Source organism: Homarus americanus, unplaced genomic scaffold (genome assembly GCF_018991925.1).
Source record: "Homarus americanus isolate GMGI-L3 unplaced genomic scaffold, GMGI_Hamer_2.0 scaffold367, whole genome shotgun sequence".
Classification (NCBI taxonomy): domain Eukaryota; kingdom Metazoa; phylum Arthropoda; class Malacostraca; order Decapoda; family Nephropidae; genus Homarus; species Homarus americanus.
The window spans coordinates 3,772,886-3,800,241 of NW_024743709.1; the positions used below are offsets into that span (position 1 = coordinate 3,772,886).

General features: G+C 42.0%; 1 protein-coding gene across 2 annotated transcripts; it reads left to right on the forward strand.

Annotated features, from left to right (window-relative positions):
* Window positions 1–2,198: 2,198 nt before the first annotated feature.
* LOC121877325 (probable glutamate receptor) lies at window positions 2,199–27,280 on the forward strand. 2 transcript variants are annotated; one of them, XM_042383022.1, is made up of 14 exons: window positions 2,199–2,260; window positions 4,374–4,457; window positions 4,621–4,745; window positions 5,047–5,163; window positions 22,045–22,268; window positions 22,644–22,772; window positions 23,362–23,511; window positions 24,101–24,191; window positions 24,301–24,604; window positions 24,734–24,951; window positions 25,284–25,464; window positions 25,878–25,977; window positions 26,079–26,208; window positions 27,010–27,280. In XM_042383022.1, the coding sequence occupies exons 2-14, from the start codon at window positions 4,382–4,384 to the stop codon at window positions 27,124–27,126; spliced, it is 1,962 nt and encodes a 653-aa protein (XP_042238956.1). In that variant the 5' UTR covers window positions 2,199–2,260; window positions 4,374–4,381; the 3' UTR covers window positions 27,127–27,280. The 2 variants fall into 2 exon arrangements, with proteins under 2 accessions (XP_042238956.1, XP_042238955.1); XM_042383021.1 differs by lacking the exons at window positions 2,199–2,260; window positions 4,374–4,457; window positions 4,621–4,745; window positions 5,047–5,163 and adding an exon at window positions 21,877–21,926.
* The last annotated feature ends 76 nt before the right edge of the window (window positions 27,281–27,356 follow it).

The following is a 27,356-nucleotide window of genomic DNA, read 5'->3' on the forward strand; positions in this document are numbered from 1 at the left end:
AGGAATCAATAAAGGTGATATAGATAAAGCTCTTATAATATCCGAGCAGGATAGGACTCGGAACAACGGATTCAAGTTGGATAAGTTTAGGTTTAGGAGGGAGATAGGAAGAAACTGGCTTACAAATAGGGTGGTGGACGAGTGGAACAAGCTTAGCAACTTTGTAGTAAGTGCTGGAACGCTGGAAAGTTTCAAAGGGAGGCTAGATAGATTCATGGATGATAGAGAGTGGTAGTAACTCTCGCCAGGAGCTGCCATGCACAGGCCAACCGGCCTATTGCAGACTCCTTATTTTCTTATGTTCTTATGTTCTTATTACCGATTCATTATGCACCGAGTGTAGGAGAACCCCTTCCTATATATCTACACAATAGCTCTGATTTCCTTTTAAAACGCGTAAATCTTTCGCCTTTTACATCCCAACTCGTCTCGGTGAAAATGAAATGTTTACCGACCAACAGAGCCTAAAATTGTTAAGGCTTGTAATATGAACCAAGAGTATATATTATCTTTGCCTCACGGGAGGAGTAATCCGGTGTGTGAGACAGACGGACGAGTTAAGTGAATTATCCCAGAGGCTAGACCATCAACAGTCTTCCCATTCTGAACCTTTACAGAGACTTGATTATTTTACCCGGATTCCCCCTTTTCACCAGAAAATTCCAATACACTTTCTTTAATCAGTATTGTACTCAAGCGTTTTTGTATCGTAAAAAGTAATTACTGTTGACCTCAGAATATCTCCTAATATCACGTGCAGATGGCTTCAAAATGGACTCAAAATGCCCATGATATTGGTCAGATTTAAAAAAAAATATAAAATATAAATTCTGGGAGGCTTACAGCGCCCTCACCAAACCTCCCAACTGGGTAAGCTCGCTGCGTTCTCCATGTTACTCCACTCGCAACTTCTTGGACCCTCCTTGGATCCGCCCCTGCATCAAGGTATAATGGTCTGGAAATCTCGATCGAAGTTTTGTACACGACATTTGTTAATTCTTCTCATTCTACCATATCTTTACCACATCCCTTTATATATACACAATGTCAGGATCTATACTACACTGTTAAATGTACTCACAGTCGACAATGTGTACCAGAAAGAAATCTCAACGTCGTCTGGGAGTTGTGATGTAATTAGTTAATCTTTTGAGAAACCTACAGGTAGTCTCTTCGGCGGCGCTTGGTCAACAACACACCATCCGTCTCGCTGGGAACTTGGCGTCACACAACCCCTTAGCCCCTATAACCTTTCCTCGTGGTCTCCGTCTTTATTTATCGTCCCTTAATACCCTAAAAGATAAATTAATTAAAGGAGTTTGGTTTTACTCAAGAATATCTTGAAAAAGGTAAATTTTAAAAGAGTAATACCCAAGAGAGGTTTGCATTCTCTAAGTAAGATTAATTTACTGATTTTTTATTTTATTTTAATTATATCCAACAAACAAATTAGCAATAATATTTGTAAGTATAGAAGAAAACTGGAAGGCTTCTCTCACAAAATTTGTCAATGTAAATGTTCGCGTTTCATTTCTCGGGTAAAAATTTCCCTTCCTCCCTCCCTTCCTCTTTCCCCGGTTCTTCCTCCCTCCCTCCGTCTCCAGTTCTTCCTCCCTCTTTCCCTCCTTCCCCAGTTCTCCTTCCCTCCCTCCCCAATTCATCCTCCCTCCTTCCCTCTCCAGTTTATTACTGACAAACATCCACAGTCTTTCTTTTCTCCCAAGTTTAATGCCTCTTATAAACCAACTTCCTCTTATTTAACTACTTCAACTTTATCACATTTTTTTCTCCGTTCCTCCCTGTTGTTCCCACCATTATTATAGTTTTTAGTTGATGATACGTGGCAGCCAGAGATACAATGTATTTCCCAAGTCTTGATCACTAACTCTTCAGCTTGTCGTCTTAGTCTAGTGTGATGTACAGGTGTAAATGCATTAATCAAATCACCTTTACCATCCCTCTGTTGAGTGTCATCCTCCTACGCAAAGTTGATAAGAAAAGCGCGCGCATCTACTCTGCCAATCACAGTCAGTGTTGCATCTCCGCTAGGTCACCCGCCATTTATTTTCCCCAGTTAAAGTAGGCCAATCAGAGTTCTTATCTCATATAGCCAACCAATGACTGATAGTTTTACTCCACCACTTGTTTTGAAGATTAATAAAATAGTTTGGAAGGGAGGTTAAGGGTACAGTGAGCCGTAGCTGTTGGTACCGTGAACACCTCTCCGGACACAAGCTGCCAGGCTTCCCACACTACTGCTGTAAGACACAACATTGACTCCTTTTGTTGTACCTCAGCTTACTGCCGAGTTGTGAGGGGTGAGGATGTGGTGAGAGGGGGTGAGGTTGTGCTGTGAGGGGGTGAGGTTGTGTGTGAGGGGTGAGGCTGTGGTGTGAGGGGTGAGGTGTGTGTGTGAGGAGGTGAGGTTATGTCCGCCGCCACTACCCAGGTCTGTGTTCGGGTCTGTTCACTCCTTCCATTAATAAACACACACACAGTGTCACAGCTCCTCCAGGGGTCGAGCCTCGCGTACACTTTCGTTGTGCACTAAAGAAACATCAGTAGGAGTTCAGGGATTCAGATATACAGTTTACACATATCAAGGTGATGTCCAGAGATGCCTCACCCACCCCCCAAAAATAATCTTATTTTCTCAGACTATTATGGTGCGGCGTCGAGTGTTCAGACCGACGACCGCAGACGACCGCGCGAAGTTTGTGTTGATGTGGGTTGACGGCATGTCTGTCCGTGACATTGCTCTCACAACTGACAAAAGCGTGACGACCGTGTACAGGTGGATCAGAAGGTGGCAGCGAGAGGGCAACGTCAACACTAGACCCCGCAGTGGCAGACCTCGCACCATCCCCCGGCCATTGCTGAAGGACGCGCCAACCTTATGGTTCACCAAGTTTCAACTTTTGTCAGCGGCACAAGGTCCTCCTCGGCCTCTCCAGCCCTGCTGCCTCTCAGACACGGGTCCTCACTGCGTTCAGGACAGAGAGCTCCTCCACAGACCTCCCTCCATGCAATATTTAAACCCATGTTGTGTGAACATGACCTCAAGTTTACTTTAAACTGTTCCAGTATCAACACAGCTCTCAGGGGATACGAACCCAGAAACAACAAGGAAATAATAGATCATGGAGCCTGATGCTGACGGACCCACACAGTAACCTCACCCTTGATACATTGTTTACGACACAAGATCTCGGCCACACAGTTGGGGCCTTTCACACCGGCCATAGTTCTAAGTGTTCAGTGAAAATCAACATAAACGCGCCTTCTACATGAACTCTTCCTGGACAGAGGATTCACTAACTCCGTTTACACTTGTGGGAACTGATAATACCCGAGTTGTCTGTTGGCCTCTGGAGACCGACACTGGCACGACGTAATATTTCTTACTGTGACTCCATATTTGTTGGTTTTATTATGAATGTTATTATTAAAGTCACAAATATTGTAAGTTTGGAATTCTCTGTACACTGCCAGGTGTTAAGATGCTACAACTTAAATTAAAACCTTTTACTTTTCCCAACATAATTTCATTACTCCTGCACCCCGAAAAAATATATATTTACACCTTAATAAATAAATAAATAAATAAATAAATATATATATATATATATATATATATATATATATATATATATATATATATATATATTATATATTATATATATATATATATATATATATATATATATATATATATATATATATATATATATATATATATATATATATATATGGTGAAATAGCCTTCATTTCCAAACGCTGAATTATGTCAACACGCGGCGAACTACAGAACATCTTTTACCTCTATATATCTCTCTTCTCTTTCATCTTCGCTCACTTCTTTACGTTTAATGGAAGAAGATAAATACAAACCTCAAGAATAGGAGGATATGATAAGAGAGAATGGCGGAGTAAAGGTGAAGAAGAGAGATTAAGATAGGATTAAACTGAACTTAAATACGCCTCCCTCGTCCCTGACTCAACACACACTTCTATCCTGAATTTACACACAAACTATACAAAGATAACAGGACCCTGACCAACAGATAACATCAAGATAAAGGTACTAACGATAGCCAGATATATGAACAAATATATATAAATGATTCTTAATTACGTCACTCAGATTCCAATATTTCCAAGACTAAAAGTTAAGATCCAGGAAAATATCGTAGTAATGTTTTTCAGCTGACCAATAAGAGTACACTACAGCTTTCTGGTCTCTTCACCGGATAAAAACATTGCGATTTGTTAATGAATTTGTTAACTAAGAAACAGTTGTCAATTTCTTTGTAAAAATTATATTGTTCATATTTTAAGATTTTTCTATTTGTTGTTGTGATGTGTCCCGACAGCCGGGGTGATGACGGCGGCTGCGGCCTCACTGCTGTTGGTCCTGACTGTCTGCCTGACTGTCGCCCAGCTGCCTCGCCCTCAGGGTAAGTTATAACCTCTGACTGATTGATGAAGTTAATTAATATTTTATAAGTTAATAAAGGTCTGTAGTTGACAACAGTTGTCTCTACGTGTTGGTTGGTCTTGTCCATAATAGTGTAAACATCTTTCTCATGTCATCATCATCAACACTGTTGTGTTCCTCAGGTGCGGGAGAGACGCTGAGCGTGGCGGGGGCGGCTGTGGCGGCTGTGGCGGCCACAGTGTGGCGGCCTCGCTGCTCCGTCATCCTCCTCACAGACGGCACCACCTCCTCCACCACTGTGTTCACGGTGAGTCAACATTACTGCACCTTCACCTGTGTTCTTATAATACCTGGCCACAGGTAACACTACTGCACCTTCACCTGTGTTCTTATATTACCTGGCCACAGGTAACACTACTGCACCTTCACCTGTGTTCTTATATTACCTGGCCACAGGTAACACTACTGCACCTTCACCTGTGTTCTTATATTACCTGGCCACAGGTAACACTACTGCACCTTCACCTGTGTTCTTATATTACCTGGTCACAGGTAACACTACTTCACTATAACACTGAGCTTCAGTTGGTGTTATTTTGTCACTTCAGGAGCTGGGAGGGCTGGGAGCCCCCTGGGGGGTGACGGTGTTCCAGGTGGCAGCAGAAGGCAAAAGTCCAAACATGACGGAGGCGCTGCTGTCCCGGCTGGTGGCCCAGGCTCGACGGGTAGGTCACTCACAGTGCTAGTGAGGCAGGACAGTGAGGCAGGACAGTGAGGCAGGCAGGACAGTGAGGCAGGCAGGACAGTGAGGCAGGACACATAACTAACAACAGGTACACATCAACAGGTGAGACAGGTGTCGTGGTGCGTGACGGTGGTGGTGGTGAGCGACGACTCAGCCTTCCTCGCCGCCTCGGCTGAGTGGATCTTCAAGGGCCGCCTCCTGGTGTGGACCAACAGGCTCCTGGCCCTCACCCGCCGGCCTCTCTCTCACCTCCGCCACCTCCACACCTCCTTCTCCATGATGAACGCCATGTTGCTCCTCCTGGACGACACCTCCGGTTACCCCAGGTAATGACCAGCCGCCATGCTGCTCCCCTGGACGCTTCTTTCCTTAGCTTATTCTCAACTGTTACTGTACTGTATATGGCTCGTCATAAAGAGTCTAATTATGACTGGCCATGTTCGGGGTGAGTAATCTATCATCGCAAAAGTCACAACTCTATTAAGTTTGAGGTACGAGTCATTTAATTAAAAAGGTATCAAATATAGCTAGTTTGTCCCGTGTCTCACCAACCCTCAGTCACCCTCCTCTCAGGTACCATGTAAGATACTACTATTACATAAGTTGACACAAGATAATTTGATCACAAAAATCAACTTTAGATTATAACATGTACTTCTACTTACTGCATACAGTACAGTAGTGTTGTGTTGACAGGTGTAGCGGTATGTGCACCTCCCACAGTTCTATACGCCCAGGTGTTAGAGATAGCGACGTGGTCCCTCTGCACGGCCTCGTCCTCACTACACACCTCCTGCTCTTCCCGACAAGTTCTACAGGTAAGTCATCACGCGTCGACACCTACACTCAACACTCGTTATCTTGACTCCGTGGAATTGTAAATTAGCGAGACAAAGGTTCACATCCCAGAAACAAATGGCAAATTTTGAAGATTTATCAGATTGGTGGTAAAGTTTTTCACTTAATGTGAGACAGACACAGGACAGACAGACATTGGTGTAAGAGTATTGCATATGGAAAAATAATCAAAGTTTGAATGATAACTTCATTACGGTAGACGAGAGGGTTTTGTGGTGGCAGGTTAATTATACAGGTATGAACCAGGTAGTGTGAGAGGTGTGTTGTCGTGGCAGGTTCGTCCATCGGCCGCAGTTGGTGGTGGCGGCGGAGGAGTTTCAGCCTCACGTGTTGGTCAAGACGACTGAGGCGCCTGGACGGTCGCTCTCCTTCGTGACCCATGGCCGAGCTCCTCCACCTCCTGGCCAACACACTCAACTTTACGTGAGCTTACGTGAGTTCATCTTCTCACCCACATATCAACTTTACGTGAGTTCATCTCTCCCACACACTAACTTAGAGTATCTCACCCACACCAACTTTACGTGAGTCATCTCTCTCACCCACACACTCAACTTTACGTGAGTTCATCTCTCTCACCATACTCAACTTACGTGAGTCTCTCTCACCCACACTCAAATTTACGTGAGTTCATCTCTCACCCACACACTCAACTTTACGTGAGTTCATCTCTCACCCACACACTCAACTTTACGTGAGTTCATCTCTCTCACCACATACTCAACTTTACGATTCATCTCTCTCACCCACACACTCAAATTTATGTGTTCATCTCTCACCCACACACTCAACTTTACGTGAGTTCATCTCTCTCACCCACACACTCAACTTACGTGAGTTCATCTCTCTCACCCACACACTCAACTTTACGTGAGTTCATCTCTCTCACCCACACACTCAACTTTACGTGAGTTCATCTCTCTCACCCACACACTCAACTTTCATGTATAGTCACAACAAGTGATCGAGGCAACGTTCGTGCCCTTGTGAGAGTTTGAACGCTCGTGACAGCGTACAGCGAATGAGGGTGAGCCAAATCCGTAGACTTGCATGGTTTTTGTGACTTGCATCGTTTTCCATCGTAAATAAAATTAGTAATTAATGCCTTCCTAAAGAAACCATCGACATGGGACCAGGTTTGTTCTTCTCTACGAATATGTTTGCGATTTTTCCACCAAGTTTGATGGAAAACGATTGTGCCATTTCAGCTGCCCGGAACAGACACACACACAAACAGACAGACACACGGCTAGTACTATAGTATATAAGATATCACTCCCACTAACACACACATTAGTTTTCCTTACAGGTTTAAGTAATTGGCCTCAACAAATGTAATTCGACAATAAATCGCCAAAGAATGAAATCTAATTGAAAGGCTAAACCGTATAACAGTCTTTCACAATTTCTCCTCCAGGTACACCTTCCTCCGACCTCCTGACGGCTCCTGGGGCGTCAAGCTGCCAGATGGTTCATGGACTGCATGGTGGGCATGGTGGGTAGGCAGGTAGGTGTGGTGGGAGTGAGACAGGTATGAGCGTGATGGAAAACACAGTAATAAACATTTGAGTCTTGCCATGTCACAAGAAACAATCCTGTTCACACACACGCAGGAGGCGTGACGTGGGGCCTGGGCCCTCACGCAGACGCCCGTATCTTGGCTGACTACGGCAGGATCATGGCAGGTCGAGGCTTACCAGAGGTGGATCCATGGGCTTCTTCTGCCCTTCACCCTGCAAGTGTGGACAGGCATTCTGGGGACACTGCTGCTGTTATTCACTATTCCGTTCTGTTGTACCTGTGTTTCATACCCAAGACAGCTCAGCGGGATACCTGGATGACAGAAACAGCCTCTTCCTATTCTCGAGTGTTGCTTCAACAGGGTAAGTCACTTCGATGGATTCAAATTATTAATCTCACTTGCTGATATCCAAGAGGTTTTCCAAGTCCATTCTTTATCACTGTCGTTCAGGAAATCACGATGGGAATCTGGTGTTTCTCAGACACATCCGTGCTTGGTGTACAGTGGTGGGAGAGGCTGGTGCTAGGGGGGGGATGGTGATGGTGTTGGTATGACAAGAAGCTACACTAGCACCTCATGTCCATCCTGGCGGTGAGATACATCCTCAACCCTATGAGTACCTGAGGGACCTGTTGGACTACCCCGGCCACCACCATGGTCTGGGAGGCAAACACCATGTATGTGCAGTATCTTCTGTGAGTAAAATGTTTAATCTTTACTGAAAATCATTTCTGGTGAGGTATTCTGCTCAATAACTTATGTCTGCGAAAAATATATTTTCATAATTAAACAATACCCAACAAGTGCAAAGAGCTCTCGGATGAGGCTACACAATTGGGAATTTTATTATTTAAGTAATGATCTTCGATATCGCCTCACAAAACGGTAAGTAAAGTGAAGCATAACTGTTTTATTGCTTAACCTTTAACAAGCTTTAAATAAAAACTTGTACTTGAAATTTCTTGTACATTCAACTTCACTAATTTCGAATGTCTTTCTAAGTCAGTAGAGTCGGGCATCTTCCGGGAGGTGATGGACTCGGAGAAGGAAGGTCGCATCATGTACGTGAAGAGCACCGAGTATACTTACATGCGGATGAGTTGGTGAGGCTGGGCACACACGCCTTCCTGGGAAGACCTCAGTGGCAAGGTCCTCATGGCTCAAGACTCTCCAATACAGGTCATCTTTAACTCCACTATATACAGTTCTCCAAGCCCTTATATGTGGGAAATATGTCCGGGTTTTTCAAACTTCCTGTTTATCTCACTTGTTGTTATCGAGAATATTTTGTTGATTCCGATTTCTTCTTCTGTCTTACGTCTAGAGTCATCTCTTGTTAATTCTGACTCAAGAATTTCCATGTACAACTCTATCACTGTCACCTTTGTTGCAGCAAAGGCTCTTTACCTCATCCTTGATTGCCCCGGGCTGACACATCCACTGTGAAATATCCCAACCATTCCACTTCATCTTCTTACAAGTTGTATCTCTATGGCACTTTTTTTTTACTTAAATGAAAGAGAAGCTAAACTATCAACCTTGTAATAGTATCAAAATAAGTCATAACACTGGTGGTTGTATCTGACAGGTGCGTGTGACTTTTACTCATCAAAGGAGATGTTTTCTTCTTCATGTTTGCTAGATCGCCAGAAGAACAAACCTCTGGTTCCCGCCTTAAGTAAAAGGTATTCTTCACTGTCCTATAGGTATTAACTTTTTCAATAATCTTAGAAACAAAACAACCTTAAATGTGATAATTTATGAAGTTTTATAGCAGGATCAAGGTGGTGACTGAGGCAGGACTATACTGGCACTGGCTAGAAAACATGATCCCTAACTCCACCTCGTGTGTCGGCCCACCAAGATCACTGTCAGACGTCGCTCACCTTCACCAACGTCTGGGTATGAGGTGTTTTTAAGATATGGGTAATACTTTATGTCAGCGCTCGGTAGAATGAGCAGTTGTAGGAAAATATTACATAAAAAGAAAACTTGTTTCTACCACTCGTATATCCCAAAAATTATTGGAGGAATTGAAACTTTCTATCTTTTTGTTTTGTTGTTATTTTAATTTTGTTCAAGCGCAGATGTTATATTTATGGTTAAACTGTTGATACTTGCCAGTGAGCACTCCTAAGGTTAACAACCAAACACCTTCAGAAACCATTCCATATTAACTTAACAAAATAACTTACTAACAAACCTATATAACCTAACCTACTCAAACAAACAAAACTATATAACCTAACCAAAAATAATGCAGTTCCATCATAGGATAAATATGTTAGAGTTTGGGAAAGGTTTGATTGGTTGGTTTATCTTAGTTATGAAAACAGTTGGTCTGTGGTCGGCTGGTAACAGCAGCATCAAGAGTAGCATGACTAAGTTCATCTTCAGCTTGTGCAAATCACAAAAACAAAAGTGTAAAGTTACAATTCCTCCAAACTTTTTAATATTCGGGAAGAAAGAAGCAGTTTTCTTCTATATAATATTTCCCAAAGTTGGTCATTCTGACGAGCACTGGTGTAAACTATTACCATCATCCGCCTGGTGACTATATAGTCATGAGCTGCGCAGTGTTGATTCAGTATACATCTAGATTGATATTCACAGACGTACACGATACAGCTGAACAGATTCACTTTAATGCATTGGGAAGATCTGGTGTCTAACATTTTGTCTATTACAGGATGTTTGTGGTGCTGGCTGGGGTCACTTGCTGGCCCTGGTGGTGCTGGGCCTCGAGTTGCTCACACCCAAGCTTCTCCACAGCTGGAGTGACACACCCCACGACCACGATTAAGCTTCCCCACTGCTAGGACGAGATACACCCCACGACCACCGTTAGTTTACTTAGCGAAGAACATAAGCAGTGAACTTAATACGATTTCCAGCACAGGATAGAGCCCAAGGTTAGGTTAAATCTGCGGTTCTAACCGGGGCACGTCACCCTAAGGGGCCTGAATAATTTCAGAGGGGGCGAACTCAGAGCAAAAATAAGGAATGGCTTTAACAGGTGTGTGTATGTCCTTATTTGGATTTTCGCTCCCACAGATACTTCAAAAAGTCGTAAATGGTAACTACGTCAATAAAAATGTAAAATACCAGTAAGTGACTGAATTAACGTAGTAATAATGTCGGGAACTGTACGTCAAGTTGTTCGGATTCAGACGATGTTTGGATCTACGTATCTTTGTTGAGGCCGCATTTCCTGCACTGGTTTGCTGTCAAGACGAAATACAGAAACAAGCTGAACGTTGAAGGGGACTTGCGCTGTAGTCTCTGTGGCACGCGGCAGGCATTCAGGATCTGGTAGCTCAGAGGCAATGACAAAAATCTCTCTAAATATGTTGTGTATTAACGAGTTGCTTATACAGACTCTTTTAAATAATTATAGTTATTACAGAACGAATGAAAAACTAGTTTCTTAATTTTCCTATTTAATTCACGATTAAATTGTTTGAGAATTTTTAGATTTAGAATTTTATATGAAGGAGGGAGGGTGACGTGCAGATGAGGGCCAACTGCTATAGGGGGCACGACCCTAAAAAGGTTAAGAACCACTGGTTTAGATCTTCATTCTCAATAAAGATTAAAAATGCCACAAGTTGTTTCACTGCCCAAAGATGATTATTATCCTCTGATCATAACACTTAACACCTGTCCAAGAGCTTCACTAATAACTGATACACGGGAGATTGTTTATGTATTATGTAATGAGGACATTCGTGTGTGTTCTTTCCTGCCGCTCTCCTCACTCTAGTCCAATGGCTCTCAACCCTTTTCACTCCATTCCCCCTTTGAGGAATTTTCAACATTCTCGTGGCCTTCTTCATTTTTCTCCCAGAACAGACAAACAGACAAGTGATAACTAAAGAATGATAAAGAAGGACAGATAAATAGGACAAGAGTTAGAATGGCAAACACACACACACACATTCACATACATAACACGCCCATGCACTCACACATAAAGCACACATACAGTCATACACAAACATGCACACAAGTAAACATTCACACTCAAGCTAGCAAGCTGAAGTGTACTTCCTGTAAGCAAGAACACGCCTCCTTTGACAAGCACTGCCCAACTTGGAAGAATGAGAAGAATAGTGAGTCATACCAATTTAGCACTAAAATGGTAGGATTATATAAAGTAAGAATGAGTATGAACAACAATGGCACCAATAAATAAGGAAATAATTAATAAAGGAAGTGTACAAATATTTCACCCACGTAAAGCAGCGACCACATGAATTATGAAACAAAATAAGTAACACCAATTGGGTATATTATGTTTGAGTCAGCTCAAACACAATATATGGTTCAGAGACAATACACTCCACTGTTTTCTTGATGGTATCCCAGGCCAGACTGAGATCATTCGGTCCTATCACCACTTGCAAAGGGATGACACACGGACACGTACTGAACAAGTCAGTTCAGCAGCTCGGCCCAGCGCCTGTCACACAGACAGGGACTGGACCTGTGAAATCTTAAATAATCCGTAAAAAGCACCAAGGTCTGTAAATTTTAAAATTGTTTTGTCGTTATGATTAAACAAAATGACAAAAAAGAAGAATGGAAATTCTCTTCTGCCAAGTCAAAATAAGTAATACAAGTTTTGTTTAATCCAGATTCCCAACATTATTTGGAAACGTACAATTTATAACAGCTCGCCGTGGCTCCCTTGGGGGCCATGGCTAGGTTGAGAACCACTGCTCTAGTCCCATAACTTCCTGTCTTTGCATATCATAATTCTAACATTATTCAATGAATTTTTATGTACTACAAATCTCACCTGCAAGTAATCTTCATTGAGTACTTCATACATGGCTTGACAAGTTGCAGGTATTATGAGAGACAAACTTTGTTTTGGTATCCTCGTTCTATACTGAAGTGACGTGTAAGTGCACCCAGTTGAAAGATATATGAGCATTGCCTCTAGACGAGCCTCTGCAGATATACTCTCCCTCATATTGGTATCCGTTTTTTTTATATATGGTTCCACTTTCGCTAGAAGTTTGTAAAAGGTGTTGGGGTCCATTCTCATGTAATTGGTGAAGTCTTGCTCATGTCCATCTTGCAGTTCACGTAAAATCGTGGCATGACTTCACAATACTTTTCTTCGACCTAACCACTCTTTGCACCATTCCCTCTTCTGCATTTGGTTCTTCTTTTTGCACATAGCAGCAATTATTATAGTACACAACGCTATGCTCTTCGCTTTAACTGTCCGGCGATTATTCCTGCGACACACCATGGTGATCGTACCGCACCTGCCACTGTATTTCCAAGAATACAATGCAAAACGAAACGGTCCTTATGGGAGCACAACGAAACCAAAAACTGTCTGTACTTATGGCATTTGCCATGTAGCGGAAATCGGTGCCATGCATCCATGCCCGACCCCACTTAAAAGTCACGAACACTACCCCTATACACAACAACAAGCCTAGCTAGGACGTAACACACAAAACTTGAGAACTCATAACTGATAAGATGAAACTAGGCAATAGATACCCACTAGCTTGATCGCATAACAGCCAATCCGTCTTCCAATCTCTATGTCTTTACTGCAAATTGACAATCCTCGCCGGGAAAAAAAAATGAAGAGAATATAATCTACAAATACCCAAGATACTCACAAACATTCCCATTGTACCACATTCCACAACTCCACATGGGCAAACAACATACTCACTTTCCACAACTTATTGATGCAAGGCAACAACACATTCTCTCTCACTTTACCAGTTGTACTTCTAACTTGCAACACAAATATGCAAAAACAACAACCATCGCATTCCAGCTTAAAGGCCCACAACCCTTTAAAGATATCTCGGCAACACTGATGTCAGTGTCTCATTAACTAGTAAGAGGCATTCTCACTTCTTCTTCCCTTCTACACCATTCATCAGGCCATTTACCTGATGAGACAACTGGTGGTAGACCAGCTGTCATTCCCAGAAATGAATATAGGGGTTCCCCACCCACATAAGGTTTTTAACTCTACACATCAACTTATTGGACACAGGTTTGAGCTAAAGTTCTGAACTGTCCCCCTCAGACGGCCATCATGCCTGGAGGTCACAACTCACTGTAACTACATTAACACGGGCAATAAAAAGTACACCTTCAAATACAATCGGATTACTGCAATAACTGACCTTCTAATACAAAAACACTTGGAAATACTGTTCAAAATACTGCTCAAATTATTACTCACCCCTAGTGATAATACTGATATGAATCCTTTACTTTAGGTCTTCACTGATAAATACACGAGGAAAAACATCACTGTACTCTTGTCACTCTCTCAAGACACCCCAGTAACCTTCAAGCAATGGCATTTTTGTTATTACCAATCTCTGTATGGTGCAACACTGTATGAACTCTTCCCGAATTACAATTGCACTCAGAAAATCAACCAACTTTAAAGAGAACCATCGACATTTCCATTACTGAGAGTTATGCTCACAAAAATAATTGATAATACTTCTTTCCGAGACTGTCCCTCGGTACTCACCAAGTATTCACTGTCTTTTTCAATTGCAATGATTTTAAATTAATTTTACATTTCACTTGAATATCATACTCACACCAGTCCTTGCATGCATTAAACAATCCATTTTCAAAGATTGCGTTCTTTTTATAGATGTCCATATCACCACAGAGTCCTCAACCCATCAATGCACTATGAAATTATGTATTAGATCTCAAGTAACGATAAAACATATCATTTGACAACACCAAGCTCACATTGTAGGTGAAACTAAATGCCTTTTGCACTAAAAAATTATAAGCTAATAGAAACAAAAATATAATGATGAGGAAATATAAGACAAACTCGTGTTATACCAATAAATTCACTTGTCAAAACTGACGTCAACTGAGAACTAAAACACTTCCAATTGAAACCACAACAAATACATCCAATATATGTCACAATTTCAAATAACACTCTGCTACATAACCTTAGTAATAATTATGGTCTTCTGGGTGACACTCAGAAATGAGCACTACCCACAACACTCTTATCACGGCAGATGTTCACTGCTCGCTCATTGTCTGTAACATCAAAGTATTAACTAAGTGGTCACAACAGTTGCTATGGTATCAGTGTAGGAAGGCAAACAAAATATTACCTGTATACAAACAAATAATTTCTTGAGAGATTTCTACAAAAAGAATAAAAAAATACAAGTTAGGTAGCTGACCTTGTCCTTCAGACACTTATCAATGTTTGAACATTTCATGTTTCCACACAACAGTATTACATGTACTGCAATTAATTTTACTTTAAAAAAGATTTCTGTTTCTGATAGCAATTGTTCTAGCTTCAACTTGGCAAAGCATTTACCTTGACTGTTATTTCAATTTCTCCGCAAAATCACAAAATTTTTTTTTTTTGCACATTTCCTTGATTCTGTTTCCACACAACAAAATCAGTACCCAATGAAATAATTAAGTCCCTACTTAATTAACACAGAATTACATACTGTACTGTACACTGGAAAATATTGAAACAAAAATTATTTGCAATATGAAATATCTATTAGTTACAGTGATATAGTTATTAGGTGCCTGTACAGAGAAATGGTTGCTATAAATTACCCTTAAAAATACCTGGTAGTATCACATTCATTCCTCCCAACCTGATAATATGTAAATTACACATCCACGTTAACTATTATAAGGGCGGGATTCTACCATCAGAACCACTGATGCCACCATTATGTGCGCAGGATTCTACCTACCTTTTATTTTTTTTATTTCATACTTCTTTCTGTCTAGTTCTTCATTTGTTCTGTCTAAATATTTCTTTCAAAGTTACTTTCATCACCTCGACCTTTGGTAGCCTGGCGAGGGTAGGTACATGGGTATTGGTACTTGGTATCAAGTCTCTTGGACGAAATAAAGGTGATACTGAGGTGAAATGATGCCCTCTAATATATACTCTAAGAAATGGTTTATTAATATGAATAAATTAAGTAAAAGATTAAGTATTAACACACAGCTACAAGGTTCAAATCCTGGCTTTCTCAACTACAGTTCCACTTTAGATACTCGTGCTTCTACATCATTACTGGTGGTACATTACATACAGCTACTAGGATCATCCCTTATTTGCCAACCCAATCAGATACTCGCTTCTACAACACTATTGATGGTACATTGCATTACATAATAACCATAAGGATCAAACTTACATATGGCATCTTCACTAGACTGTTGTTAGTACATATGTAAGATGCACTCGCAACACAACACGTTATTACTGATACCAACAACTTATGGGTTCACTACTCCAATGAGTGGGATACTCAGATTCGCAGATAATTATCCCCAACCATATACAACAAATACTGTGGACCATATAACTGTATGGAGTGTTCCAGGGTAGAACACTGGCGTCTCGACAAATGAAGATAGCTGTTATGGTCGGTTGAAGTCTGACACATGGCGAGAGCCTGGGGTCCAGCCCCAAGATGCAGATTGGGGCAGTCATTCCTGCCGAATCAACGACATCATCCACTACAGCTAACTGTCAGGTAGCCACCGACCCCGGACAGCCGGTGGGGTGTTCAAATGACCCACACCCTGGATCTGAGATAATTTGGAGAAGCGTCAAGAAAGGCTGCTCTCCCTTCCCGCACGGGTTTATACACGCCGAGAGTTGCTACACATTCAAGGATGACCCTCAGTTGACACGGGTCTGGCGAATTACTTAAGTTGATTAACACAAACTAATTAGGGATTGAGCTTGCCAGTAAAAGTGGAATATACTGTATGTGTTGACAACTGTGTTCCCCAAATGGGTGGGACTTACGGACAAGGAGCCTTGGTGTAAAACGCGTTTCTTCCTAGGGATAACTAACCAGTTATCCACATGTTTTGCGGGCGTGAAATATAATATGAATCAACAGGTTTTAAAACAGACCAGCCGTTGCTGTGACCATTTCAAGGGGGAAGGTCAAGGCAGCTTCCTCACTTGGCACCGGCGGGAGATGGTCTTGTCACACAGGAGAGACGCCAGGGCACGGACGGTAGATAGGGCGTGGAGGAAGTGTCAATGACATGGCAGCCGCGGTAGTAATCGGGGTAGGTGTCCGGAGATTGACAGCCGAATAGAGAAGGTATGGGGAATCAGCCCACGAGTCCAAGACCACAGATGAGAACACAACCAGAATTTGAACGATCAGCAGGGAAGTGCAGCTGTGGTTTTGGCTGGGTAGTGTCTGGTATACGGCGAGGCAACAGCGACGTTCTCACTTCCGTCTATCCCCCCCCCCTGCTCGTTACCGCCCTTACAAACAACAAACATCCGTTCGCTCAGGAATTGGCGTCACACAACCTCAGCCCTAACCTTCCTTGGTTGGTCTCTGTCTTTATTTATAGTCCCTTAATACCCTAAAAGATAAATTAATTAAAGGCTTTTGGTTTTACTGAAGAATATCTTGAAAAAGGTAAATTTTAAAAGAGTATTACCCAAGAGAGGTTTGCATTCTCTAAGTAAGATTAATTTACTGATTTTTTTATATATTTTAATTATATCCAACAAACAAAATTTGTCAATGTAAATGTTCGTGTTTCATTATTTCGCAAAACAATTTCCCTTCCTCCCTCCCTCTATAGTTCTTCCTCCCTTCCTCCCTCGCTCCATCCCTCCCTCCCTCCCTCTCCAGTTTATCAAAGTGTCAATAGATCCCTTTATCACTCTACTTTATATCACACTAGCAGAATCGCCGCCCTCTGGGCGCCATCCGCTAGGACACGGTAGGACGCCACCCTCCAGGAGGCTCCACATCGTCTCACTGTTCAGTCCCCAAAACTTCTTCTTCCATCAATAGTTCATTAGCGGTGTATGTAAGTTCCACCATGTTTTTCACTACAACGGTACAGCAAAGTATATTTTTTGGCATTAAACTGTTATTATTTTATTGTCTAATCATCACTACATATAACACCACCCATCATCACTACATATAACACCATCCATCATCACTACATATAACATCATCCATCATCACTACATATAACATCATCCATCATCACTACATATAACACCATCCATCATCACTACATATAACACCATCCATCATCATTACATATAACATCATCCATCATCACTACATATACACCATCCATCATCACTACATATAACATCCATCATCACCATAAACATCATCCATCATCACTAATAAACATCATCCATCATCACTACATATAACATCATCCATCATCACTACATATAACACCATCCATCACTACATATAACACCATCCATCATCACTACATATAACATCATCCATCATCACTACATATAACACCATCCATTATCACTACATATAACACCATCCATCATCACTACATATAACACCATCCATCATCACCAATATAACACCATCCATCATTATATATAACATCATCCATCATCACTACATATAACACCATCCATCATCACTACATATAACACCATCCATCATCATTACATCATCCATCATCACTACATATAACACCATCCATCATCACTACATATAACACCATCCATCATCACTACACATAACACCATCCATCATCATCACTACATATAACACCATCCATCATCACTACAGATCGGTAAAGTAGTTTCTGAGATTCTCGTGGGAAACACACACACACACACACATCCCATCTATTGTTAAAATAATAAACAACTCCTGATTTATGTACTGTACAGCCCTGTAAATGTATTCAACACATATCATTATGTCTAAATCAAATGTAAGTCTGTATATTTTCAGCCACCGCAAACCCTATTAATAAACCGTTTATTATTATTATTATTATTATTATTATTTTATTATTATTTTAATATTATTATTATTATTATTATTATTTAATAATTATTATTATTATTATTATTATTAATATTATTAATATGACACTTTCTTTTTAAAATATAAATTACTGACAAACATCCACAGTCCTTTTTCCCAAGTTTAATGCTCTTATAAACCAACTTCCTCTTATTTAACTACTTCTTTATCACATTTTTTTTTCTCTGCCCCCTTGTTGTTCCCACCATTATTATAGTTTTGTTGATGATATGCAGCCAGAGATACAATGTATTTCCAAGTCTTGATCACTAACTCTTTCAGCTTGTCCCACAACATGAAAAGAACTTTCTCTATTCTTCCTCACCAACAAAAGATCCCTGCTTTTTTGGTTTTAATTTTGTGTTTTATTAATATTATACAACTTAAATTCCTCTCTCTCAAAATTACTTTTCTTTTCTGTCTCATTTTTAATCATCCTTAACTGTAACTCTATATCAAACTAGTCCTTTATTCTTCCTTCTATCATTATTAAATACTGCACTTTAGTCTAGTGTGATGTATAATTAATCAAATCTTTTACCATCCTCTGTTGAGTGTCATCCTCCTACACAAAGTTGATAAGAAAAGCATTCACTTGCCAATCACAGCCAGTGTTGCATCTCAGGTCACCATATTTATTTTCCCCAGTTAAAGTCGACCAATCAGAGTTCTTATCTCACAACCAATGACTGATAGTTTTACTCCATCATTTGTTTTGTAGATTAATAAAAATAGTTTGGGGGAGGTTAAGTACAGTGAGGTAGGTACGAACACCTTCTGACACCAGCTTCCAGGCTTCCCACACTACTGCTGTAAGACACAACATGACCTTTTTTACCTCAGCTTATGCCGAGTTGTGAGGGGTGAGGCTGTGGTGAGGTGTGTCTGTGGAGGTGAGTATGTCCGCCGCCACTACCCAGGTTTGTGTTCACTCCTTCCATTAATAAACACACACACACTGTCACAGCTCCTCCAGGGCGAGCTCGCGTACACTTTCGCGCACTAAAGCATCAGTAGGCGACTCCTATAGAGTTCAGGGATTCAGATAGTTTAGCTTCATATCAAGTGATGTCCAGAGATGCCTCACCCACCCCCAAAAATAATCTTATTTTCTCAGACTATTATGGTGCGGCGTCGAGTGTTCAGGCCGACGAGCGCAGACGACCGCGCGAAGTTTGTGTTGATGTGGGTTGACGGCATGTCTGTCCGTGACATTGCTCTCAAACTGACACCAACGTGACGACCGTGTACAGGTGGATCAGAAGGTGGCAGCTGGAGGCAACGTCAACACTAGACCCCGCAGTGGCAGACCTCGCACCATCCCCGGCCATGGCTGAAGGACGCGCCAACCTTATGGTTCACCAAGTTTCAACTTTTGTCAGCGGCACAAGGTCCTCCTCGGCCTCTCAGCCCTGCTGCCTCTCAGACACGGGGCCTCACTGCGTTCAGGACAGAGAGCTCCTCCACAGACCTCCTCCATGCAATATTTAAACCCATGTTGTGTGAACATGACCTCAAGTTTACTTTTAAACTGTTCCAGTATCAACACAGCTCTCAGGGATACGAACCCAGAAACAACAAGGAAATAATAGCTCATGGAGCCTGATGCTGACGGACCCACACAGTAACCTCTCGCCTATACATTGTTTACGACACAAGATCTCGGCCACACAGTTGGGGCCTTTCACCGGCCATAGTTCTAAGTGTTCAGTGAAAATCAACATAAACGCGCCTTCTACATGAACTCTTCCTGGACAGAGGATTCACTAACTCCGTTTACACTTGTGGGAACTGATAATACCGAGTTGTCTGTTGGCCTCTGGGCACCGACACTGGCACGACGTAATATTTCTTACTGTGACTCCATATTTGTTGGTTTTATTATGAATGTTATTATTAAAGTCACAAATATTGTAAGTTTGGAATTCTCTGTACACTGCCAGGTGTTAAGATGCTACAATTTAAAACCTTTTACTTTTCCAACATAATTTCATTACTCCTGCAAAAAAATATATATTTACACCTTAATAAATAAATAAATAAATAAATAAATAAATATATATATATATATATATATATATATATATATATATATATATATATATATATATATATATATATATATATATATATATATATATATATATATATATATATATATATATATATATATATGGTGAAATATCCTTCATTTCAAACCTTGAATTATGTCAACACGCGGCGAACTACAGAACATCTTTTACCTCTATATATCTCTCTTCTCTTTCATCTTCGCTCACTTCTTTACGTTTAATGGAAGAAGATAAATACAAACCTCAAGAATAGGAGGATATGATAAGAGAGAATGGCGGAGTAAAGGTGAAGAAGAAGACTAAGATAGGATTAAACTGAACTTAAATACGCCTCCCTCGTCCCTGACTCAACACACTTCTATCCTGAATTTATACACAAACTATACAAAGATAACAGGACCCTGACCAACAGATAACATCAAGATAAAGGTACTAACGATAGCCAGATATATGAACAAATATATATAAATGATTCTTAATTACGTCACTCAGATTCCAATATTTCCAAGACTAAAAGTTAAGATCAGGGAAAATATCGTAATGTTTTTCAGCTGACCAATAAGAGTACACTACAGCTATCTGGTCTCTTCACCGGATAAAAACATTGCGATTTGTTAATGAATTTGTTAACTAAGAAACAGTTGTCAATTTCTTTGTAAATATATTGTTCATATTTTAAGATTTTTCTATTTGTTGTTGATGTGTCCCGACAGCCGGGGGTGATGACGGCTGGTGCGGCCTCACTGCTGTTGGTCCTGACTGTCGCCCAGCTGCCTCGCCCTCAGGGTAAGTTATAACCTCTGACTGATTGATGAAGTTAATTAATATTTTATAAGTTAATAAAGGTCTGTAGTTGACAACAGTTGTCTCTACGTGTTGGTTGGTCTTCTCATAATAGTGTAAACATCTTTCTCATGTCATCATCATCAACACTGTTGTGTTCCTCAGGTGCAGGAGGACGCTGAGCGTGGCGGGGGCGGCTGTGGCGGCTTGGCGGCCACAGTGTGGCGGCCTCGCTGCTCCGTCATCCTCCTCACAGACGGCACCACCTCCTCCACCACTGTGTTCACGGTGAGTCAACACTACTGCACCTTCACCTGTGTTCTTATATTACCTGGACAGGTAACACTACTGCACCTTCACCTGTGTTCTTATATTACCTGGCCACAGGTAACACTACTGCACCTTCACCTGTGTCCTGATATTACCTGGCCACAGGAAACACTACTACCTTCACCTGTGTTCTTATAACCTGTACAGGTAACACTATTCACTATAATACTGAGCTTCAGTTGGTGTTATTTTGTCACTTCAGGAGCTGGGAGGCTGGGAGCCTCCTGGGGGTGACAGTGTTCCAGGTGGCAGCAGAAGGCAAAGTCCAAACATGACGGAGGCGCTGCTGTCCCGGCTGGTGGCCCAGGCTCGACGGGTAGGTCACTCACAGTACTAGTGAGGCAGGGCAGTGAGGCAGGACAGTAAGGCAGGACAGTGGGGCATGCAGGACAGTGAGGCAGGACACATAACTAACAACAGGTACACATCAACAGGTGAGACAGGTGTCGTGGTGCGTGACGGTGGTGGTGGTGAGCGACGACTCAGCCTTCCTCGCCGCCTCGGCTGAGTGGATCTTCAAGGGCCGCCTCCTGGTGTGGACCAACAGGCTCCTGGCCGTCACCCGCCGGCCTCTCTCTCACCTCCGCCACCTCCACACCTCCTTCTCCATGATGAACGCCATGTTGCTCCTCCTGGACGACACCTCCGGTTACCCCAGGTAATGACCAGCCGCCATGTTGCTCCCCCTGGACGCTCTTTCCCTTAGCTTATTCTCAACTGTTACTGTACTGTATATGGCTCGTCATAAAGAGTCTAATTTCATGACTGGCCATGTTCGGGGTGAGTAATCTATCATCGCAAAAGTCACAACTCTATCAAGTTTGAGGTACGAGTCATTTAATTAAAAAAGGTATCAAATATAGCTAGATTGTCCCGCGTCTCACCAACCCTCAGTCACCCTCCCTCTCAGGTACCATGTAAGATACTACTATTACATAAGGTGAACACAAGATAATTCTGATCACAAAAATAAACTTTAGATTATAACATGTACTTCTACTTACCGTACAGTACAGTAGTGTTGTGTTGACAGGTGTAGCGTGTACGTGCATCTCCCGTACAGTTCTCAGGACGCCCAGGTGTTAGAGATAGCGACGTGGTCCTCCCGGCACGGCCTCGTCCTCACTACACACCTCCCGCTCTTCCCTGACAAGTTCTACAGGTAAGTCATCACGCCCCGACACCTACACCTCAACACTCGTTATCTTCACTCCGTGGAATTGTAAATTAGCGAGACAAAGGTTCACATCCCAGAAACAAATGGCAAAAATTTGAAGATTTAACAGATTGGTGGTAAAGTTTTTCACTTAATGTGAGACAGACACACAGACAGACAGACAGACAGACAGACATTGGTGTAAGAGTATTGCATATGGAAAAGTAATCAAAGTTTGAATGATAACTTTATTACGGAAGACGAGAGGGTTTTGTGGTGGCAGGTAAATTATACAGGTATCAACCAGGTAGTGTGAGAGGTGTGTTGTGGTGGCAGGTTAATTATACAGGTATCAACCAGGTAGTGTGAGAGGTGTGTTGTGGAGTTAATTATACATGTATCAACCAGGTAGTGTGAGGAGGTGTGTTGTGGTGGCAGGTTAATTATACTGGAATCAACCAGGTAGTGTGAGAGGTGTGTTGTGGTGGCAGGTTAATTATACTGTTGTCAACCAGGTAGTGTGAGAGGTGTTGTGGTGGCAGGTTAATTATACAGGTATCAACCAGGTAGTGTGAGAGGTGTGTTGTGGTGGCAGGTTCGTCCATCGGCCGCAGTTGGTGGTGGCGGCAGAGGAGTATCAGCCTCACGTGTTGGTCAAGACGACTGAGGCGCCTGGACGGTCGCTCTCCTTCGCGGGACCCATGGCCGAGCTCCTCCACCTCCTGGCCAACACACTCAACTTTACGTGAGTTCACCTCTCTCACCCACACACTCCAACTTTCGTGAGTTCACCTCTCTCACCCACACACACTCAACTTTAAGTGAGTTCACCTCTCACCCACTCAACTTTACGTGAGTTCACCTCTCTCACCCACACTCAACTTTACGTGAGTTCACCTCTCTCACCCACACACTCACTTTACGTGAGTTCACCTCTCTCACCCACACACTCAACTTTACGTGAGTTCACCTCTCTCCCACACACTCAACTTACGTGAGTTCACCTCTCTCACCCACACACTCAACTTTACGTGAGTTCACCTCTCTCCACACACTCAACTTCATTGAGTTCCTCTCTCACCCACACACTCAACTTTACGTGAGTTCACCTCTCTCACCCACACACTCAACTTTACGTGAGTTCACCTCTCTCACCCACATTTCAACTTCCATGTACAGTCACAATATCAACCCCACTAACACACACATTAGTTTTCCTTACAGGTTAAAGTAATTCGCCTCATAACAAATGTAATTCGACAATAAATCACCAAAGAATGAAATCTAATTGAAAGGCAAAACCGTATAACAGTTTTTCACAATTTCTCTTCCAGGTACACCTTCCTCCGACCTCCTGATGGCTCCTGGGGCGTCAAGCTGCCAGATGGTGCATGGACTGGCATGGTGGGCATGGTGGGTAGGCAGGTAGGTGTGGTGGGTCGTGAGACAGGTATGGGCAGTATGGAAAACACAGTAATAAACATCTGAGTCTTGCTAAGTGTCACAAGAAACAATCCTGTTCACACACACGCAGGAGGCGGACGTGGGGCTCGGGCCCTTCGCTGTGACTTCTGTTCGCGCTGAGATGGTCGACTACACCCGCCCTATCCTGGTTGACTACGGCAGGATCATGGCAGGTCGAGGCTTACCAGAGGTGGATCCATGGGGCTTCCTTCTGCCCTTCACCCCGCAAGTGTGGACAGGCATTCTGGCGACACTGCTGCTGTTATTCACTATTTCCGTTCTGTTGTACCTGTGTTTCATACCCAAGACAGCTCAGCGGGATACCTGGATGACAGAAACAGTCTTCTCCTACTCTCGAGTGTTGCTTCAACAGGGTAAGTCACTTCTTCGATGGATTCAAATTATTAATCTCACTTAAGCTGGGATATCCAAGTAGGTTTTCCAAGTCCATTCTTTATCACTGTCGTTCAGGAAATCACGATGGGAATCTGGTGTTCCTACAGACACATCCGTGCTTGGTGTACAGTGGTGGGAGAGGCTGGTGCTAGGGGGGTGGATGGTGATGGTGTTGGTGTTATCAAGAAGCTACGCTAGCACCCTCATGTCCATCCTGGCGGTGAGATACATCCCTCAACCCTATGAGTACCTGAGGGACCTGTTGGACGACCCCGCCACCACCATGGTCTGGGAGGCGAACACCATGTATGTGCAGTATCTTCGTGTGAGTAAATATGTTTAATCTTTACTGAAAATCATTTCTGGTGAGGTATTCCTCCTCAAGAACTGTATGTCTGCGAAAAATATATTTTCATAATTAAACAATACCCAACAAGTGCAAAGAGCCTTCGGATGAGGCTACACAATTGGGAATTTTTATTGGTTTAAGTAATGACCTTCGATATCGCTCTACAAAAACGGTATGTAAACTGAAACATAACTGTTGTGGTATGGCATAACCTTTAACAAGCTAAAATAAAAACTTTGTACTTGAAATTTCAAGTTAAATCTGAATCTCACTAACTCTTTCAATATTTCCTGAATGTCTTTTCTAAGTCAGTAGAGTCGGGCATCTTCCGGGAGGTGATGGACTCGGAGAAGGAAGGTCGTATTATTTACGTGAAGACCACCGAGTATACTTATATGCGGGATGAGTTGGTGAGGCTCGGCACATACGTCTTCCTGGGTGAAGACCTCAGTGGCAAGGTCCTCATGGCTCAAGACTTCTCCAATACAGGTCATCTTTAAGTACACTATATACAGTTCTCCAAGCCCTTATATGTGAGAAATATGTCCGGGTTGTTTTCTAAACTTCCTGTTTATCTCACTTGTTGTTATCGAGAATATTTCTGTTGATTCCGATTTCTTCCTTCGTCTTACGTCTAGAGTCATCTCTTGTTAATTATGACTCAAGAATTTCCTGTACAACTCTATCACTGTCACCTTTGTTGCAGCAAAGGCTCTTTACCTCATCCCTAATTGCCCCGCTTGCTGACACATCCACTGTGAAATATCCCAACCATTCCACTTCATCATCTTACAAGTTGTATCTTTATGGCACTTTTTTTTACTTAAATGAAAGAGAAGCTAAACTACCAACCTTATAAAATTATCAAAATAAGTCATAACACTGGTGGTTGTATCTGACAGGTGCGTGTGACTTTTACTCATCAAAGGAGATGTTTCTGCCCTTCATGTTTGCTATGATCGGCCAGAAGAACAGCCCTCTGGTTCCGGCCTTAAGTAAAAGGTATTCTCCTTCACTGTCCTATAGGTATTAACTTTTTTCAATAATCTTAGAAACAAAACAACCTTAAATGTGATAATTTATGAAGTTTTTATATGGCACAGGATCAAGGTGGTGACTGAGGCAGGACTATACTGGCACTGGCTAGAAAACATGATCCCTAACTCTACCTCGTGTGTCCGGGCGCCCACCAAGATCACTGTCCAGACGTCGCTCACCTTCACCAACGTCTGGGTATGAGGTGTTTTTAAGATATGGGTAATACTTTATGTCAGCGCTCGGTAGAATGAGCAGTTGTAGGAAAATATTACATAAAAGAAAACTTGTTTCTTACCACTCGTATATCCCAAAAATTATTGGAGGAATTGAAACTTTCTATCTTTTGTTTTTGTTGTTATTTTAATTTGTTCAAGCGCAGATGTTATATTTATGGTTAAACTGTTGATATACTTGCCAGTGAGCACTCCTAAGGTTAAGCAACCAAACACCTTCCAGAAACCATTCCATATTAACTTAACAAAATAACTTACTAACAAACCTATATAACCTAACCTACTCAAAACAAACAAAACTATATAACCTAACCAAAAATAATGCAGTTCCATCATAGGATAAATATGTTAAGAGTTTGGGAAAGGTTTGATTGGTTGGTTTATCTTAGTTATGAAAAACAGTTGGTCTGTGGTCGGCTGGTAACAGCAGCATCACGTAAGGCGCATGACTAAGTTCATCTTCAGCTTGTGCAAATCACAAAAACAAAAGTGTAAAAGTTACAATTCCTCCAAACTTTTTTTTAATATTCGGGAAGAAAGAAGCAAGTTTTCTTCTATATAATATTTCCCAAAGTTGGTCATTCTGACGAGCACTGGTGTAAACTATTACCATCATCCGCCTGGTGACTATATAGTCATGAGCTGCGCAGTGTTGATTCAGTAATACATCTAGATTGATATTCACAGACGTACACGATACAGCTGAACAGATTCACTTTAATGCATTGGGAAGATCTGGTGTCTAACATTTTGTCTATTACAGGGGATGTTTGTGGTGCTGGCTGGGGGTCACTTGCTGGCCCTGGTGGTGCTGGGCCTCGAGTTGCTCACACCCAAGCTTCTCCACAGCTGGAGTGACACACCCCACGACCACGATTAAGCTTCCCCACTGCTAGGACGAGATACACCCCACGACCACCGTTAGTTTACTTAGTGAAAGAACATAAGCTTAGTGAACTTAATACGATTTCCAGCACAGGATAGAGCCCAAGGTTAGGTTAAATCTGCGGTTCTTAACCGGGGGAGCACGTCACCCTAAGGCCTTGAGTAACTTATATAGAGGGGGGCGAACTCAGAGCAAAAATAAGGAATGGCTTTAACAGGTGTGTG